Here is a 20,088-nt window from a genome sequence, read left to right on the forward strand (position 1 = left end):
AACTTATCTTTAATTGTTATAGGTCTACAAACTAAATAGAATAATATATAGAATTATAAATCTATAATAATACACAAATGTCAATATATTAGCTGACATTGCATAATAAGTCAGCAATGGACTAAAAGGGGGCCCTAGTCGAAATGGAATGAGGGAATCAAAAAAGTATTTTGCTTAATTTTAACAAACACCTATGAAGAGAATATATAAAATATTTCTGTCTATATTTGATACAACTAAAAAGATTTTACTTGGCTTACCAGTGCATCTGCCATTATTTGTTAGCTCTTCCTGCTAATTATTTTATAATCTGAAAGAACTTTTCTGGTACAAAAGATTTAATAATCCTCTCACAAAACAATAGCTTGGGGCATGGCCAACATTCTTTTGGATGGAAAAAGATAATTGGGAGCGCAGCAACACCAGCATAAACATCTGTATTGGGGGGGGGGTCATATGGGTACTTATGTATTTGCCAGGCGCCCAATTAGTATACGTACGCTGGCGTACTCGCATGGCACGGTTTCACGCCATGCGATGCGATCTCACTAGTTAATGGTACTTCTGTATTAACACGGCGGCCACCGCGATGTAATGCGATTCCATGTATTAGCACGGCAGCCGTTACGCAGTTAGCGTAGCGGCGCTGTTAGAATTAGCATACTGTTTCCGCATAGCATAGTCAGTCAGAAGTAGAGTAGTGTCCGTGTCAGAGCTGAAGGTGCAGTGAGAGTATAATGGCTGCAGAACCTGTCACAATGTTCAGCTTGCCGCAGACAGAGGAGGAGTCAGTGGTATTTTTCCAGCAGCACCATTTGCTGCCACTGACAAAAAAATTATATAAATGGACACCCAACGCGCCTCAGCATGAAGGAGTGCACATGGCGCTGCCATATTAAATTGTGCCGTAAGAAGGTGAGCCTGCGTGAGACACATTGGTTCCCGTTTACCTTTTTTGACACTTGTAAGATTTATTCATGGGCGGAGAAGCTCACAACTATCTCCTTCTGTGAGAGTCAACTTAACTTGTCCAATAAAACAGCGGTCCAGCATAATAATCTTATGCGTGAGGCCTGCACTGTGGACCTGATGATGCAGCCCCAACGCAAAACTGTCAGTCCAGGGAAAATCGTAGAAGTCGACGAGAGCCTCTCTGTACAGAGGAAGAGCCAGGTGGGACGGATGCTGCCTCAACAGTGGCTAATCGGAGGCATTTGCAAAGAGACTGGTGAGTGCTTTGTGACACCTGTACAAAGATGTGACCCCAGTACCCTGATGGCCGCCATAAACGAAAGCATTGAACCGGGGACGACCATCTACTCCGATTGCTGGCGTGTCTATAATACGGAGCAGCTGGAGCAGGCAAGGTACCACAATCCTCGGGTGAACCATTTCACAAAACATTGAACGGCTGTGGGGATCCTGTAAATGGCGCAACAAACGTCAGAGGCACCGCGCGACAGATTATCGAATCCTGCCTGCAGGAATTTATATGGCGAAAGACTGTAGGCGCACAAAACGCTTTTGAGCGTATTCTTTATGCCCTTTCACTTCTACCAAAGGCTGATGCAGAATCAAAAGAATGACTGCTTTATTATTTTCTTTTGTCATGATAAATTGATATTATTGTTATTTGTCAATGTGATCTTTTCTCCTTTATTATTAACTAAAATCCAGATAACAGTTAACACGTCGCCATCACGGTCTCAGATGTATGATATGGTAGGTGTGAATGTGTTCCTGAAACACCCCCACTATCCATGTCACCCCGAAGTGTGGCAAGCGCAGCGAGCCCCGCGAGGGAACGCCTTACACGTCCTCCCAAACCTTTTCATACCCCCACTATCCACATCGGCGTGGAGTTGATTTCATAAAGTGTGGCGAGCACAGCGAGGCCCGCAAGGGGACAAGGATTACTTTACATATGTTTCGTGTCCACTTGCCAAGCTTCGGGCTTGGTGGGTCGCTGCGCTCGCCACACTTTATAAAAATCAACTCCACGCCGACCTGGAGAGTGGGGGTATGAAAAGGTCGGGAGGACGCGTAACGTGTGCACTCGCCACCCTTCGGGGTGACGTGGATAGTGGGGGTGTGCTATATCCCATTACATGAGATAGACATGTATACTGGGGTGTTGTTCTAAATTGCGAAGCACGCAAAATCGCATGCAAATTTGCGTGACATGCGATGCGATCCGCCTCCAGTGTGGAGTGAATAAATTAACTTGGAGCAGTGAATAAATTAACTAGTGAGATCGCATCGCATCCCACTGCACAGCACAAATACGCGCCGTGCGATGCGATTTCACTACGCAGAATAGCCCACTAAGCAAATAGCTTAGTGGGCGCCCGGCAAATACACAAGTACCAGCATATGTATTATAGCAGCAGTACAACAATCAGTTTCGAAATATAATAATTTACTGTATAAATAGTGTTTGCGCAAGCTTCATATACTACTGGTGTGAACATGATAACAGAAAAGCTAAATCTCCATTGGCTGTACATATTGTACCTACAGTACTTTTTGAGGCATTTTCTAAAGATATATATAATAGGATTCCTACCAACTAAATTGAGCAAGAGTTGTTCAGTACCTGAAACACCACAAGGATACAGCGGATTATACATTTATCCCCATTCACCATGGCTTTCTCCATGATGTCACATATGCTGCTCAGATGGTGCGATTCAATTGGATGCTGTTTGCCCAGGAAGGTTGTGATGGGTAAGCTGTTGCTGTTAGCCAGGAGATTGAGCTGATGAATACACATGGCACCCACATGATGAAGTAACTGGTTTATCACCTCATTGGTACTTACAGCCTCTCCTGGAGAAAATAAAGAAAATAATGCTTAACAGAATACTAGTTTAATAGGTTTGCGTAGATTTGAATTTGTTGCACATTCTGTACAGGAATTTTATATTTAGTGGACTCCATAACCTGAGCAATTTATAGCCAAGAACAGTCGATCATCTCTCTATTTGTCACCATGAGGGTGTTTGGGCTTGGTAAAAACATGCATTCATTGCCCCCCCACCCCCCTTTCTCCACGGGTGTGGATCGTTTTATCGACCACACTTAGGTCGACAGTCATTAGGTCGACACCGGTTTTTCCACTGTTTTCAGTCGACACGGACACAGTTGGAAGTCAACCGCAGCCCCACACATCACTCGCAATGCTTCAGGCACGGTGCCTCGCTGTGCTCGGCACACTATTTTCTTCTCCAACCACGCCCTAGTGAATGGTAGGACATGAAATACCACCTGTCGGCATGTCAGATCAAAGATCAGTGAAAAAATACCATGTCGACCTCGAGACCTGTTGACCTTCAACCATGTCGACCTAGAACGCTGTCGACCTAGTTGCATGTCGACCTAATGGCTGTCTCCACAAGGTATAACAAACCCTATACCATGGGTGCTGAAGGAGTCAGAGTCCTAGTGCTATCGGCAGTAGGGTTAAGTATAACATACTGTAGAAGGGGGCCTCCTCAGTAACACTAGCAAATTAAGGGGTAAAATGGTGCCGTATTCGCATTGCTTTGCAAATAAAACACCCAAGCTGACCTTGTGGATTTAAATGATATGCAACACACACAGTTGCACTGTGTTTGACTGTGACAGGGTTTTCCTGGAAAACACTGTAAAGTAGCATTTTGCATGCAGTTAGGGTTGCACGGGAATTGCCGGCTGAATCATGCCACACATGTCGGGTGGCATATTAAGGATAGACATATGAGGACATATCTGTATAAAGCAGTAAAATTAGTGGAGAAGTGCGCCAGAGGAGAAATTGGCCCTGGAAACCAGTTTTAAAGTTATGTTTTTAAAGTAGGAAATACATTCTATAAAATGATCTGTAGCACTGATTATTTGCAATTGACGACTTCTCCACTCTTTTCACAGCTTCATATGTCTCTAAGGCCCTTATTCTGATCGGTGCGGATATTCCCGCTTGCGTACGGCCCGCCGATGTTTATCGTCTGCGCATGTGCAGAGGTCACTCTGCGCATGTGCAGGCGATTTCGCCGCATGGATTCTTTATACGCCGCACAGGGGGCGTAGAGGGGCGTGAGGGGCTACTTAGCCTCATTACCCTATGCATACGCCCCCCGTTTCATGGGCGTTCCCATGCAAACGCGGGGCGTATGCATGGTAATGAGGCCGTGACGCGTGGGTACGGGGCGGGCATCTGACATCGCCGGATGTCAGCTGCCCGCCCCCATACATGATTTCACACGGACAAGTGTCCGTGTGGTCTTGTGTTGCGGGACCTGGTGGAGCGTGCGGCCCTGCATTCGATGTTCGGCGACCATCGAATGCAGGGGCTGCTCCCAAGACGGAGAAGGCGTATCCCCGTCCAATTTCATGCGGATCGCCACATATCCGCGTACGGACGGCAGGTGGCAATCCGTATGGAAGGCGGGGATTCGCCTGCACGGTTGCGGCCGCATATTCTGATCGGGCCGCACCGATCAGAATAAGGCCCCAAGTCCTAAGGTCACCTGGCCTAGTGCTAACTGAATAATGGTGGCTGGGTCTCACCAATATGGTTCCACCAGTTCTAATTAAGAATGGTGAGGTTTCATCTGGAATGTTATCAATATAGTCCACATCCAAACAATTGGTCAATATGAGATATCTGCTTAAAGACAGGCTGGCAGGTCAAACAAGCTCAACAATCAAATCAAGAGATCAAAGAGTACACATCTACTTTTGCCATGTCAGCAGATTTTTCATGTCCATTAACTAATAAGAGAATATTCACAATGATTAAATGCTTGATTTCGGCTTTTCTTAATCAAATTTGTATTGCATATAACATATAAAATAAAAAGCAAGACCCAACACAACTAGAAATGCTTGAGGAACTGGTACAAATTTGAAACAGTTCGATAAGGATAACCAGAAAGAAAATACAAAAACACAATTTACAAATAAGGAAAACTGAAAATAAGCTACAAGCAGTAAGGAAAATAGAGGGAGGGAATGCATATGTGACAGCCATCAATGTTCAACGCTCTTGACTATCTTTGAAGTCCACCAAATAAAAACAGGTGGACATACATTTGGAGTATCTATCTGAGAGGGTGAGTTGATCCATGACCATATACAAGTTGATATAATTAAATGACTCCTGAATGGGTATACGGTCATTGGGTCTACAGCAAGTTGTTCGACGGGTCATGTCAACACAAGCATGGGTCTAGGTCGACAGTCAAAATGTCGACATGGGGGTTTTCACTGTTTTTTGAATCAACATGTGCCGACAGGCGGTATTTCATACCCTACCATCCACTAAGTCGTGGTGGGAGAATAAAATAGTGTGCCAAGCGCAGCAAGGCACCGTGCCCGAAGATGCGAGGGGATGCAGTGCATTAGAAACTCCATGTCAACTGTGTCGGTTAAAAAAAACAGTGAAAAACCCCATGTCGACCTTTTGACTGCCAACCTAGACCCTGTTGACCTATTGACCTGTCGACCTAACGCTTGTCGACCAACTTGCTGTAGACCAAGTGATCCCAACCCCCTGAATGGATGGGGTGGTGGGAGATTTCAGATGTTATTGGGGCAAATAGTAAGTATTACTAGTAATGTTGCAAGTGTAAATGCATTTGCCAAATTGCAAAGAGAAACAAAATCAGAAATACTGCAGTAATGGCCATTAATCTGTTTGGAAAGAATATAATATAGACTGGCGAATCAATTATCTGCAGCAAATTACCACAGCTGATGTAATACTGGCCTAAGATTAAAATTCCCAAAGATATTAATACAGAAATAAACAACAGTATGAACTTCCCAAAGCAGAACTTTATCAGACGCTGTGTATATGTACTTTATATTTGTATTGATCATATCAATGACAAAATAATAGAGGTTGTGGTGTTTGGAGCCACCCATGATCTCCGGGTATCGGAGTGTATTGGATTGCTTGTATCCTATTGTACAAGTTAGCCTTTTCGTCTTTCAATCATTTCAATTACTCAAGAAGTAAGCCATTAAGGTGCCCATACACAGTAGAATATTCCCGTGTGTTTTGAACTAGGCATCCTATCGCACAGCACATAAAGTCTGTGCAGCTAATGCTGCAAAAAGCACGGGCTGCACAGACTTTATGTGCTGGGCGATGGGATGCGCGGGAGTGCGCATTGCATGACACAGCTCCCTCACACCGTGAATGGGCACCTTTAGATGTTCTTAAGAACTTAACTGGTCACAGTCAGAAATGTACTGTAGGTGTTTTTCAGCTGTGTTTAATTTCTGCTTCTGAATTACATACTTATAGAGCTGTATTATAAACAGATTTATATTCTCACACAAGCTGTATTGGTTTTTAAGCAATTACAAATTAGACATTTTATTTTCCATTCCCATATTAACAGGTTATTAGAAGTTTTTATTAATGTACAGTCACAAGTTAGGATGTAGATATTATTGTGGAGGATACATTCTAGGGATATCTTTGCAGGGTTTAGAGAACCTGTAATTCATGGTCATATCAGCTTCCTGCTGTATAACTAGTCATTGTTGTATTCTCTTTTTGGAGCTGTACTGAACCTTTAGAAATGGCTCTGCAGGTAAGAGTTACTTTAGCACAGTGGTGCAGGACTGTTTATGGTTCTATCGGCAACAATTAGTAACAACATAACCCGGCAAATTATATGCTAGAGTTTGTTTCTCTGTAACAATTAATGTGGTAATTAACCACAGGAATCTCAATGCAATTCTATTAAAAAGATGTTGCTCGAAGTGTGCAGATTCAGCTAAAATACAAGAAACAAAGCTCTACAATTATGTATAAACGATGGGTTTCCATGTGCACTAACATTAAATAAATCTTTTTATTTAATAAGCTTGTCAGACTATAAACCTTTGATGATTCATTATGCGGCAGTATTCATATCGTTTTTGTAAACTGGTTGTGGGAAAAACTGATGAAGATAAAGGATGCCAAGGAAGAATTTGAATAAAGTTCTGGGTCGACAAAGCACAAACCCAGTGCAATAAAACTGTAATGAATAAGATCCAGGTGGTACTAGCTTAAAATAAAGGTTTTCAGAACTACCATAGACAAAACTACACACCATCAGCAAACATATGCAGACAAAAAAAACCCATAATAATGAAATAGTCCATGTTATTGTTGAATGTCTAATTCCTGAATCATGCTGGGCAAGAATTCCTAGCTCTCAAATCATTACAATTCATCATAAAAGGTGTTCAGTGGCATTGAGGTCATCAGGACAAAATGCAGCCAGTCAAGTTCTTTAACAATAAACTCTGCAAACCATTTTCTGATGCATCTAGCTTAGTACATGGGTCATTGTTATGCTAAAACAGGAAAACTTTACATCACTTCAATCGACTCTTCGCTGTACCAGTGGTGAGCTGAGGTTTGGGGGGTCATTCTGGTTGACCCACAAAGCTTTACGGGTCATCTAAATGCTGCCTGCCGCCCGCATGTACACAGATTGCAGATCTGCACCCATGCTGATAGATGTTTTGCAGCAGCTTGCGTGCGAGAAATCATTCGATGGTTGCTGACCATTGAATGATTACTACAGCACTCACATATTGATAACCCCTCTCTGGTGTCTTAGATCTGCAGGCTCCCTGAACAGGAAGAGGGCATGCAGCTCAAATCCGCTGACGTCCGTTGCACGCACCCAGTTCAGGAGTGAATTTCCATAGGAACGCACAGCGTTTGGGCGCCACCCCACTCGCACTGCTGTGTGCATTTCGCCAGCGAATAATCATTTCACCGTGGCCACATGCACAATGTGGCAGCACATGCATGTAAATTATGCACATGCGCAGTGGCAAAACATCGCTCCCCTGTGCCAACTCGCAGGGGAGCGAGGGAACCTGAATGAGGGCCTTGGCTGCAGCTACTCAATCATGGAAATCCAATCCAACACCTGACTAACCGTTCTTGTGGTAAAGCTGTTTCCAAAGGCAATTAGCAATTCCATATCGAGTGTTGCAATTTTGTTTGTGAGCTATGTGGTTCAGCAGATGCAGGTCCCATTCCGTGGTCTTGTGCGGCTTTGGGGTTGCTCCATTTAACAAAACCAGTAAGGAAAACATTTTACAATTGTATTTGATTAAAAGGTTGGCATCCTAGGACAACTAATTGCACTACGGTGATTGCATGATTTTATGGAAAGGGTGTAGCCAAAACAACCAAACAAGCTTATAAGAAAGGGAGTTCATGTATTTTCTTCACTAGTTTAATAAACCAGTCTTCTAACCCAGATCATCGCTTTGCCACCTTCAACTTGTTTGGTTCATCCGCTACTCCACACCCACTATCTGTTGGTGTCCCACAAGGCCATGTACTCTGCAGCCTATTTTTCTTCCCAGTATACATATTACATAGCTTCTCTTTGGGGAATCAATTCACTTATTCTCCTACAGAATCAATCCTACACTGGAGACACCCAGAATTATTGTCAACAGTGTCTCAAAGTATTCTCCCGCTTTATCACAAGCAATGCCAGTCTCACACATTGCTTTTCAATCTCTGAAAATCCATTTCTTTATTACGGCTTACCCTACTTCCACCACATTACTGTCCCCTCACAAGGGTCCCATTGTCAACTCCGAGCCAAACTTCTTACTTCAGCTGTGCCCGCTTTCATATTGAATGCAAGCTTTCTCATAAGCAAGGCCCCCCATGTATGTAACCCCACCTTTTGACTGTCGACCTAATGCATGTGTCGACCTTCAGACATGTTGACCTTCCTTTTGTCCACCCAGTGACCGTATACCGGGCAGATATCCCCTCCCTGGTATGGTAACATTCTTGGGGAGCTCAAATCAATAGGAAGTGAGTAGGGTTGCAGAACTACCTCCAACAGCAATCTAGAGTCCGGCAGTTCCATAAACGTGGCATATAGCTACACTACTGAATATGTAAATGAAGCAAGTCCTGGGCATAAGAAGAATGGATTAAGAGAATAAAGCAATACTTTTTACTTATGTTTGCATTTACTGCCTTACTTTAACAACTGTCTAGGTTAGTCAACATAATAAAACTATTAAAGATTATATGTTGCCGGCAAGACTTGTAAAATGACATCACCTCTTGAAAAAGGGTAGCCCTTGGATGTGTAGTTTCAGGAGTACTTAATAGTAACCACAATGAAGAAGCATAGCTTTGTATGCATCTGGATAGGAATGAGCAGTTAGCCAGGAATCCAAACAAAAATGGAAGGAAATGGATTGCACAGTAGTCATATAAGTATATTTTTCTACATAACACCAGGCTGAGAAGATCTGCCAGACAGAAAATACTAAACGTGCTATACAATATCCTACATACATAATGTCAAAATCGTTGTTTATTTGGAAACTTAGAAAGTCTTGAATAAGATCATATTTACCTTTGGGGTCAGCAATAATGTGAGTGACACCTAATCTCTGGCACACAACATGGAAAGCCTGGTTCCCTGGATTACACCACTGATCAACGTAATCATTAGAGCAGGTCCAGATCATGTTATTCATAGTATCATAACAAGCACCTAACCAAAGGAGAACAAAGTAACATTGTTACATATAGTATCTAAAACATACATAAACATATATACACACACACACAGATACAAATAAATACATACATACATACTCACTGTAAGAGCCTGAGGGAGTACCGCCAGCCTGCCCCCTAACTCTGTTGTCCCAAACCGTGGTCCGTGAACATGTGCAAATGCTAGGCTTCGCCTATAACAGCCGCGTCCGAAGGAGCTGGTTATGCCGGCTCCAACCCCGATGCTGCCAGGTCTTAATGGGAGACAACGTGTCTATTGGGGCGATCTGATCGCAAAAGGGGAACTAACTACAGGGAATGAGGCTGGCTGGGATACCCCCTAGAGGTGCTAAACAGCAGAATGGCAGGCTGTGAATGCAACAATGCACAATGGTGGTATATACAAAAAATACAAACGCAACAATGCGCAGATATTGACTAATAAACAAACACTGGCACAACAATGCACAGGGGTGGTATCAGAATATAAACACACTGGCGCAACAATGCACAGGGGTGGTATCAGAATATAAACACAGTGGCACAAAAATGCACAGGGATGGTATCAGAATATAAACACACTGGCGCAACAATGCACAGGGATGGAATAAAATATACAGAGCTAATATCCAAGGGAGACCACAGAGGGAGTCCCTGACTTATCTATGTGAATGTTCAAATATACTCTGTAAAGCGCTGTGGAATATGTGTGAGCTATTTAAATAACAATAAATAATAACAACAAAAACAACAACAATAACACACACAGTAATTTAAAAATACTAAAGAAAGAAAAGCTACAGTGTCCACAACTCACCAAGTCCTGTCACTATTGCCCCTCGTCCAAGGGAGCAGCCAGCAGCATCAATAAGGTCAGCTCGGTTTGTGAACTGACCATCAGAAATGTTAAACACAAGGCTGGAAGCAAGAACTGAAAGAGTAAAAACATTCAATAGATTAACACTTGTGCAGCAATTAGGCTTTATACTCGAGCTGCTGAAACTAGGAAAAGTGTTCTGATGAAAGTGGGTGAACAAAAGTAAAACCATTTACGTTAACAATCTAGTTCCAAAATCAGACCTGCATTTATTTATGTTAGAAAATTCCCTTTCTCTTACATAAATATGTGTTTCCCTTCTCCCCAGTGCACATCTATTTCTTGCTGTAGACATAGAAAAATTCCCAAGTAATGGGTCACTGAAACAATTGTTATGAAACCACCAAAATAGAGGTTACCATGGTGAATTGCTTGGAGTAAGCATATACTGTAGGTCATGTTAGTTAATAGGACAAGTGGGGGTCCAACTCACAGCAAGGGCCACTAATTAGAAGAGGGTATTTGTTTTTGTTTTTTTTCCCCCTTTTGGGGCAAAATACAACAAATATGTAACTTTGTAATTCATAGCATGGGATGTAATTTTTGTACTCAGGGTTATTCAGACCTGATAATAGTTGTGCGATCGATAGCAGACATTTCATGTTTACAGATCATAGCGCACATGCACAACGCCAAACAGCAACATAAATAACCAAGTACTTTTTTTGCAATCCCCTAGCAACTTGACTGACAGGAAGCATTAGTCAAGACCAGAACAGGCGCTTTCACGGAGGGTGTGTGCCTCATTCACCCGGTCTCTGACGTAGGGTCAGTTATGAACACTTGCACAGACTGGGAAAATCTTTAGATGGTGATTGAGTTGCAAATGAAATTACAAAACAGCGATCTATTCGCAAGCCAGTCACTGACTTACTCTTACTGGGCGGTGGCTAACTGATCGCAGTCGTCTTCAAATTTGCACAGCAGCGATCAGGTCTGAATCAGGACCTCAGTTTGTTAGGATTAGTGATCTACAGTATTAAGCATACTCTGTCAGTGGCTTCAGTGCCATATTTAAAACAAGAACTGCTGATAAGGTGACCCTACAAAGAGAGGGAATGACCTAACCAGGTTTACCAGAATATTTATATATAGCACTAACAGGAATTGAGTTCATATTGCCTTACATCATTACATCGATTGCACAGAACACTTATTTAGATTTCAAATTGTACAGTATAGGTTAGAAAAGATGCATCAGTTTGACAACAACCTGAAGTTAGGGTGGGGGAAGGCACCCATGCACGTGCCACCATAATTTTTGGACATGTTTTTAATGCACATATTTTATTGTAATTGATGCCAGGCACCTAGCAGGTGCAGCAGCAGCACGGTCGGAGCTCCAATCGCACTATCCACTAGTACATGGGGATTAAAACCATCTTTCCCCCTTCTCTGAGCGAGCTTGCCACAGATCGTATCCTTATTATTGATCCGAACCACAGCGCTGCAGCCTTCGCTAGCACTAGACTACAGTCACACTGACAATTGTGGTCAGCGTCACAGTGGTGTCCAGACTCTGAATGGTCAGATGCGGACTGAGGCAGTGTAGAATGAGGCAGACAGTGCGGTAGGGTAAGAGAGCAGATCCCAGATTGTCCGGTGGAGAAAAAGATGAGGACAGGGAGGGAGGAGGAGCAGCGGCACACCGGATATGGAGGAGACATAGATCAGAACACCAACCACACTGTACTTGGAGCAAGGGGGTTTGCCAGCGCTCAGTTACCTGTTGAGCGAAGGGGCTGCACAGTAATGGGTAGTCCAAACCCACAGAGGAATAATAGCAAATAAGGTATACTATGCGCTCTCCTTCTGACAGACTAAAGCCTGTGTGCAGAAGTCTGCCCTGTGGGATGTAAGTGTGACAATGCGTGCTGACAGCCGTCAGCTGGATGTGATGGGTGATGACCGAATGAAAAACGGGTCTGGAGGCAGTGTAGTGAAAAAAGCACCTTTGCTTTATTGATAAGGGTAATATAAAATACGTGAAAGTCCAGAACCCACTGTTGTGGGAATAAAGTCACTGGGGGGAAAAAAAGGGAATGAGGGAGGGGGTGATGGCAGCACGGGTGTAAGTGCTGTAGTGGTGTTGCTGGGTAAGTACGTCCGCAACTGCAGACAGGAGGGGAAAAGAGTTAATGGACAAATGAACAAATGAAGCACAGGGGGTGGTGCAGGGGGCTGGTGTGCACCTCTCACCCCTGCAGTGCACCTCTCACCTGTGTTTGTGAAGCACGGAAGGTCCCGCGGCGTTCGAGGTGTTCGTCAGCCGCAGCACTAACAGCGTGTGGACTACGCTGTGTGCTCGGCTCTGTAGTGACGCGGTTGAGCGCGACTTCCGGGTCCCGGCGCCTGGTTGCCAGGGAGACCCCAGCCGCGTTCAGTAGCGTCTTCACTACAGGCTCAACTCCCAGCCGGGAGGAGGCTTAGATGTGAAGCTTGTGGATGTGATGCTGTGTCCAACGCGTTTCAACCGCTGTGCGGTCTTCTTCAAGGATACTGAGCCATGGTAAATGTCAGTTGTTTTATAGCACAAATAGGGTCCCGCCCTCTGAGTCTCTGATAGGCTGTGGCCACTAGTGGGAGTGTTCATGATGGGGTTGCTTTACTGCAGCAGCCTATGTTCGAGATTGCAGTCGTATATTGCCTAGTGTGTAGCCTCCCTGCAATTGGGATTTCTGCAACAAGTCACTGTTTGGCAATTTTTTGACGGTGCATATGTTTTGGCACATATAATGCATCATGGATGGCCTATATTGGAATGGGCAAGCAAGGGGCTCTTTATGCTAGCCCAATGTACCATTATTAAAGTCAATGATGAGGCCCATTGGATGCAGTGTTTTGAGTGTGAACATCCAAAATAATTCTCTTTTATTGAGGATGTCTGTGTGATCCCCCCCTCTCCAATTAATGTCGGGGGCTTCAATTGCAGTAAACACTAATCCCTTGGGGTTAGAGTCGTGTGTCAATTTGAAGTGCATTGACACACTATGTTTAGTGTACCCCATTTTTATGTTGCGGATATGCTCGTAAAGTCTCACTTTAAGGGGCCTCGTGGTTCTACCGACATATTCCAATCCACAAGGACATCTCAGGAGATATATGACCCCTTTTGTCTCACATGACAGTTGATGTCTATGTTTGAATGTCTGGTTGGTGGTAGTGGAAGTCCATGTCGGTGAGATTTTTGTGGAGAGACTGGTCAGGTTTTTACATCCAGCACAACGACCACAGTGGAAGAAACCTGTCTTGTCGCTAAGTGTGGTTTGTCTGTTTAATTTGGGTTTAATGTGGTTTTGACGAGTTTCTGTCTGAGGTCGGGTGCTTTACGGAATATAAGTCTGGGCCTGTCTGGTAAAATGTCCTTGAGTTGGTGGTCCTGTCTGAGTATGTGCCAATGTTTGCTTAATATGTTTCTAAGTTGGTCAGAGGATTGGTTGAACTGTGTTATGAAGTTGATTTCCTGTGTGGTCTGTGTGTCAGTTGGGTTTTTGTTAGTCAGGGTGGCAGATCTGTCCATGGCGGCTATGTCTTTGTATGCTTTGTCAACTAAGTCCTGGTCATATTGTTTATCTAGGAGCTGTTCCCTGAGTTCTATGGATTGTGTGTGAAAGTCATCAGTTTTGGAACAGTTCCGTTTGATGCGGCGGAACTGTCCTCTCGGGATGTTTTTGAGCCATGGTTTGTAGTGTCCGCTATTGTAGAGAATGTAACTGTTCACGTCCACCTGTTTCCTGTATGTTTTTGTGTGAATTTGATTGGATTCTATGAAAACTTCTAGGTCAAGGAATTGTACTGTTTTTTGGCTAGCCGTTGAGGTGAATTGTAGATTTCTGTCATTGTCGTTGAGATATTGCATTTATTGTTCTAATGAGTCGTAAGTGCCCTTCCAAATGAAAATGCAGTCATCTATATATCTCCGCCATAGGATCAAATTGGCGCTCCAGTCACGCTCACCCCATATGTAGTCCTCCTTCCACTTGCCCATAAAGAGGTTGGCGTAACTGGGCGCCACTTTCGATCCCATGGCGGTCCCCGTTGTCTGTAAGTAGAAAGTGCCATTGAACCATGTATAGTTGTGGTGTAATATGTAGTCAATGGAGTCGATGATGAACTGTATTTGGTTCTGTTGTAATTTTTGTGTTTTATGGAGGAAATGTCTGGTGCTATCCAAACCTTGGTGATGTTTAATGACGGTGTACAGTGATGTGACGTCACTGGTGACCAGCCAGTAATCTTCTTTCCATTCTATTGTTTGCAGTGTGGTGATGAGGTCAGTGGTATCTCTTATGTACGATGGTAGGTTTTTTACAATGTCTTGAAGGAAGGTGTCAGTGTACTGTGCTAAGTTGGAGCTGATGGAGTCAATGCCTGAGATTATTGGTCGTCCAGGTGGTTTTTGTAAGTTTTTGTGTATTTTCGGTAGGTAATAAAAAACAGGAATTTTTGGATGTGTTTGTTTGATGAAGTTGTGTTCTGCTTTATTGAGGATTCCTGTTGTATGGCCTGTGTTAAGTAAAACATGGAGTTCTTTGTTAAATTTGGATGTGGGGTCATTAGGTAGTACCTGATATGTGTTTTTGTCTTCAAGAAGTCTAAGGGATTCAGTGATGTAATCTGATTTGTTAAGTATGACTATGCCACCCCCTTTATCTGCCGGTTTTATTATGATCTGGTTGTTGTGTTCTAAGTTTTTAAGTGCTTGTCTTTCGCTTGCTGTCATGTTCTGTTTGTATTTATTGTGGTTGGTTGTGGTCAATTGGTCCAGGTCTTCTGTGACTAGTGATTCAAATGTTTTGATCTGGTGGCTCTTGATATGTGTAGGATTGAAGGTGGACTTGGGTTTTAACGTCGTATGTGAATATCGGTCAGGGGTTGTGTTACTGTTTCTGATGATTGGGTTTGTCATGAAGTACTTCTTCAGACAGAGTTTTCGTATGAAGGCCTGTAAGTCGCAGTATGTGTCAAATTTATCTGGTTTCTTGTTTGGAGCAAACTTGAGGCCTTTTGTAAGGACATCAAGTTGCTGTTGAGACAATGTAGTGTCACTCAGATTGAATATCTGAGTGTGTTTGTTGGTGGGTTCTATTGTGGTATGTTGATGTGTTTTTGTTTTTTTGGTGTCACCTCCTCTACAACCTCTTCTAGATTTATGTGTCTTTTCTTTTTGTTTTGTGTGTGGTTGCTGGTGATGGGTGTTAGGCAGGCCTGACGACCTGCCTCCGTGTCTAAAAAATGATCTCCCCAAGTAGGAGCTTCTGATATGGGTGCAATACATGTTGTTGAAGGAGTGGTTGTCACCCTATCCGTGTGGTCTTGAAGAGTGGTACTGTTGCTAAGGTTGTGAGTGGTGATGGTGTTTGATGGGTTGGTGTTGAAGTTGCGTTGTGTTGTTACCCACCCTTGGTCGAATGAGAGTCTGGTGAGATGGTCGTAGTCTTTGTCGTCCTCGATTTCGTATACTGAAAAGGAGGTGTGGCCCGTGGTATCTAGACTAGAGTCTGATTCTGTCTCTGAGGTTATGGATATTGTCCTATTATTGGTATGTACTGCAGTTTCCTTATGTAGCTTGGTCATATACTGTTGGTAGGTCAAGCCGCTGTTGTTGTATTTGTGTTTGTTTGTGCAATTGAGTGGTCTGGGTAGTAGTGACCCCGATGTCTTGTATGTGCGTTTTGTTTGTGGTTTGACGTTGATTTTTTTGGTGTGTTGTATAGTCTCAATTAATTTGGGTTTTGTGTCACGGTGTACCTTTTTGATTTTAATGTTGATGATGTCGTTCTCTTTGCGTGTCAATCTTTTTTGTGATATCTCTTCTATCTCTGCGTACCCTGGTTCTTTTGTATATGGTTCAATGTTCTTGTACGTATTTTCTATGGATGTCGACAGTGTTTCTAACTCACTATTGTTTTTGCGTATCAGTAGTCTCATTAGATCTAATGAACAGTTGTGTAGAGTGTCATCCCATTGTTGTAGAAAGTCAAGGTCATCTGTATAATGGGTGGGTTTTTTCTTTATTTTGAGTCCCTTAGGGATGAGGTTATGGTCAGTGTACCATTGTATGAAATGTTTATCCCACCAGACCTGTGTTTCTTTTTGTATTAACTTTTCTAATGACTTGTAGTTAATGATGAAATCAGGTGATGGTCTTGTTGTGCTGTAGGAGTTGATGTTTTGTGTCTCCAGAGATGCCCTTTCCACCCTCTTGTTTCTAATATCCAGAATACCCATGTATGTGTGTACTTGCTAGGGGCCCAGCAGCAATGACATTTGAAGTTACAGATGTGACTAATCAGCATGCAGTCTGCCAGGAAACAAGGGGCAGGAGGAAGAGAGAAGAACGTGTACTATGCAGCCAGAGCCCTCTGTGCTGGACACAAATCAGCAATGGAATTTCCTGAAGACACTATTCTTTCATAAGCTCAGGTCGCAGCTCCACTAGATGTTCAAGTACTCAGATGTCTGACATTACTTAAAAGGCCAAGGCATCCCCAAACATGGTGCCCCCTGTTATATTTTCCTGGATACGCTCCTGACCATACTTATCATTCATACATAAACTTCCTGCAATTCAACTTTGTTTCCATCAAATGGGACAGTATAAAGTGAGAACAGAGAAGCAAAACATAGGAGAAAAAACACATGGGCGAAAAGGAGACATTTTACTGTACAATTAATAGTGACTAGGTCTATGAGAAAGGTGTAGAGAAGAGAGATGCATATGCTTCTAAATAGAGCACAAGAGAAGATGACCAGAGTGACCAGAGCAAAGCGCAAAACAACAAGAGATAAATGGAGTAGACTGATATGGACACTTACTTTTTAGAGATGACAACCCACTAGTTCCACCAAACAGAGATCGTGTGGCTGAGCTTCCAGAACCTCCAGGGGGTGGTACAATAAGAACCAAGTATGTGCCACATGTATACATTGGGGTCTTCCTTAACATTTTCAGTGGCAGGCCACAGCTTGTATTTGCTGCTGTAACAAAGAAGTTTAAGAGATATTGGGTCAAATGTAATAGAATGAAAGTTTCAGAAAGTGAGAGATTTTGGGAGAGTGTTCCCATTTTTTTAAAGTGGCAATCATTGACAATCAAACGCAGGTTGATTTTGCCATGTAATTGATTGCTGCTTCAAAAAAAAAAAAAAAAATAGGAAAAGTCTCCCAAAATCTCTCACTTTCTGAAACTCTCATCCTATTACATTTGGCACATTGTATTTATTAATCACCGGTGAACCCTACCCGGTGAACAATAAGTAATGTGCAGTAAAAATCCAACTGCACCATCGATGTATGGTATATATGGTTCTCCCCCATCAATAGAAAAGTATTCTGTTTTGACCATGAATCATCCATGATTTTGATCCGTTGTAGGCCATCCCTAGTCTTCAGTACTCTCATGTCCCTGGGGGGTATGCAGTACACTCTGCACACTCAGACGCTCAATATTTTTATTTACATTTTTTATATGTACATATACAGCCCTTTGTAGCAAATATTTTAATTTAATAAAGATAAAAAAAAAGTAAATAAATAATTTAAAATGTATTAGAATACAGAATACCATATTATTATACTCCCCCATAAAAGGGGCAGCCTTACCAGTTTGGTCCTCTTTCAGTGTGTTGGAAATAGTTGATCCAGTGAGGGCGGCTAGAGTTGCTGAAGGAGAAGCTCTGTATCTGGACAGTCTACTGAGCAGCATTTCATTTATACTTTTTGCAGACTCCCCCTCTTTTCTCATTAGTATGATGCGCTCATGAAGGGGGCTTGCCATGTGCACGCCATTTTCCACCTAAGCGAGATATGCATATAGAAAAACTATGATTAAATTGAAATTCTAATATCTGGAAAGGCTGACGAAATGAAACTTCAGAAGTATTGTACAGAAACAAACAGTTACAGGGTTGAGAATAGACACCAGCACACAATGGCACATATCTTTCTTCCTGCAAGTCTTATAAACAAAGCGTACTGTAAGTCCATGTTATATAGGAACTAGTAAAAATAGAACTTAAATGTACAGTAGGACACATTATATAAAAGAAGTGAATATATAAAGGTGAAATAACACACAAACACATCTATATTACACAGTATACCATATAAACACAAACCACAGAAATGCTTAATACACAAATAGTGGCTGTTCCTCTAAAAGGATCCTCTGTTAGTCAGAATTCAATAACAAACACCAAAAAATAAGCCTTTCAGTAGTTAATACACCCCTAGTAGGAAATTTTTCCAAAGCTATAGGATATATCATTGACATTTATCATCCTCCAGAAATAAAAAAGTTCCCTTAAAAAACAGTATTTCAGATTTAACATAAGAACAAGATTCCTGTAGAACGAGTGCAGGATTTGTAATGATAAAAGTTCAGTATACATGTTTGCATTGAATGCTGAAAGATTAAGTAATGCTCATTTGGTTCTCCTTGAAGACCATAACTGCAGATAATCAAATTACCAGCTGAATATTTGAACAATGCACTTTTAAACCTCTGCGTTTCATTCCTTAGACTTCTTCAGGGGTAAATTAATAGGTAAAACCAGCTGTTGCAGACTGTTCACACATCAGTTTGCGAATAGGCTGAAGTCTAATACAACCAAATAATGAACAGGCTTTAACCCAGTAAAATTAAATGGTGTGGTTTAACTTCCTATTCAATAGTATATGCATTGTAAATACCTCAGATGTAGGCAAAAATCGGATTCAAATGGTGGGGTAAGTGTAAAGCTCCCATATCTGATTTCTTGTACAGCTTTAAAAGAAAACCGCATGTGGGAGCTTCACACTTACCCCACCATTTGATTGTACTTGGCTTCAGTCTTGTTGTATTTTGGTTGTATTCGGCTTCAGTCTATTTGCAAACTGATGCAGGAACAGTCTGTTAAAGCAGAAAAAGGATTTGTAAAAAAAAAAAAAAATTCCTACTTTCTCTCTCATATAAACCACCAGAACCAAAGTAGATGGCAATTCCTGTGGCCTGCTAAAGGTGGTATGGAGACATTGTAACATTTTGTTAATGAATTAGCTTATTATTAAAGGATTACTGCACATCGGTAATAAATACTGATAGCTGGTATAGAGATAATCATAATCCGGGGAAGAGCTTTGCTAGAACATTTTTCTAGAGCCATTTTCGAAATTAGTTAAATCTACAAATGAGAATATTTAGTATTAACGGAATTACTATTACAATTAGGCAACTAGAAAAGGGGGGGGGGGTGGAAGCTGGCCATACACTCATGCGATTTTGCCTATTCTGACACATATCAAGCTGAGAAATCAAGCAAATCTCATGTGTTTTAAATCCGATCTGCAGTCCTGTGCACATTGGATTGGAGCCCCTAAATCACAAGTGCTGTCTGTTGGATGGGACAGCCTCCGGCAGCACTTGCTGGGATCACATGCGATACAAGGTATGCAAAAGGACTGCATAAGACCCTGCAACCCTGAAAGCTCCCAAGCAGTTCAAGGGGGTTCAGCTGCAACTTCAGTGTAGAGGAAGTGCACAGTTCAACTCCCTAAGCAGGAAATGTTCCTGCTTAGGGAGTTGAACTGTGCACTTCCTCTACACTGAACCCATATTTTATTGCTGTTTGCTGTTGGTCCCAGCTTCACCAATCCGAATGTGCTAATCTCCTTCTAAACCTTGAAGACGTAC

At 42.4% G+C, this 20,088-nt stretch overlaps 1 protein-coding gene across 6 annotated transcripts in view; it reads right to left on the reverse strand.

The window, feature by feature from the left end:
- The window catches only part of HECTD4 (HECT domain E3 ubiquitin protein ligase 4), a 203,551-nt gene that overhangs the window by 120,893 nt on the left and 62,570 nt on the right, over positions 1–20,088 (reverse strand). For 3 of the 6 annotated variants that reach the window (XM_083151437.1, XM_083151436.1, XM_083151433.1), the window contains exons 8-12: positions 18,021–18,213; positions 17,235–17,393; positions 10,356–10,469; positions 9,393–9,533; positions 2,597–2,829 (exon numbers count right to left, since the gene is read on the reverse strand). In XM_083151437.1, coding sequence (XP_083007563.1) covers positions 2,597–2,829; positions 9,393–9,533; positions 10,356–10,469; positions 17,235–17,393; positions 18,021–18,213 — 840 coding nt within the window. Of the gene's footprint in view, positions 1–2,596; positions 2,830–9,392; positions 9,534–10,355; positions 10,470–17,234; positions 17,397–18,020; positions 18,214–20,088 lie in introns of all 6 variants that reach the window. The other 3 variants (XM_083151434.1, XM_083151435.1, XM_083151432.1) reach the window with 1 other exon arrangement.

Source organism: Crinia signifera, chromosome 1 (assembly GCF_055691185.1).
Source record: "Crinia signifera chromosome 1, ASM5569118v1, whole genome shotgun sequence".
Taxonomy (NCBI): domain Eukaryota; kingdom Metazoa; phylum Chordata; class Amphibia; order Anura; family Myobatrachidae; genus Crinia; species Crinia signifera.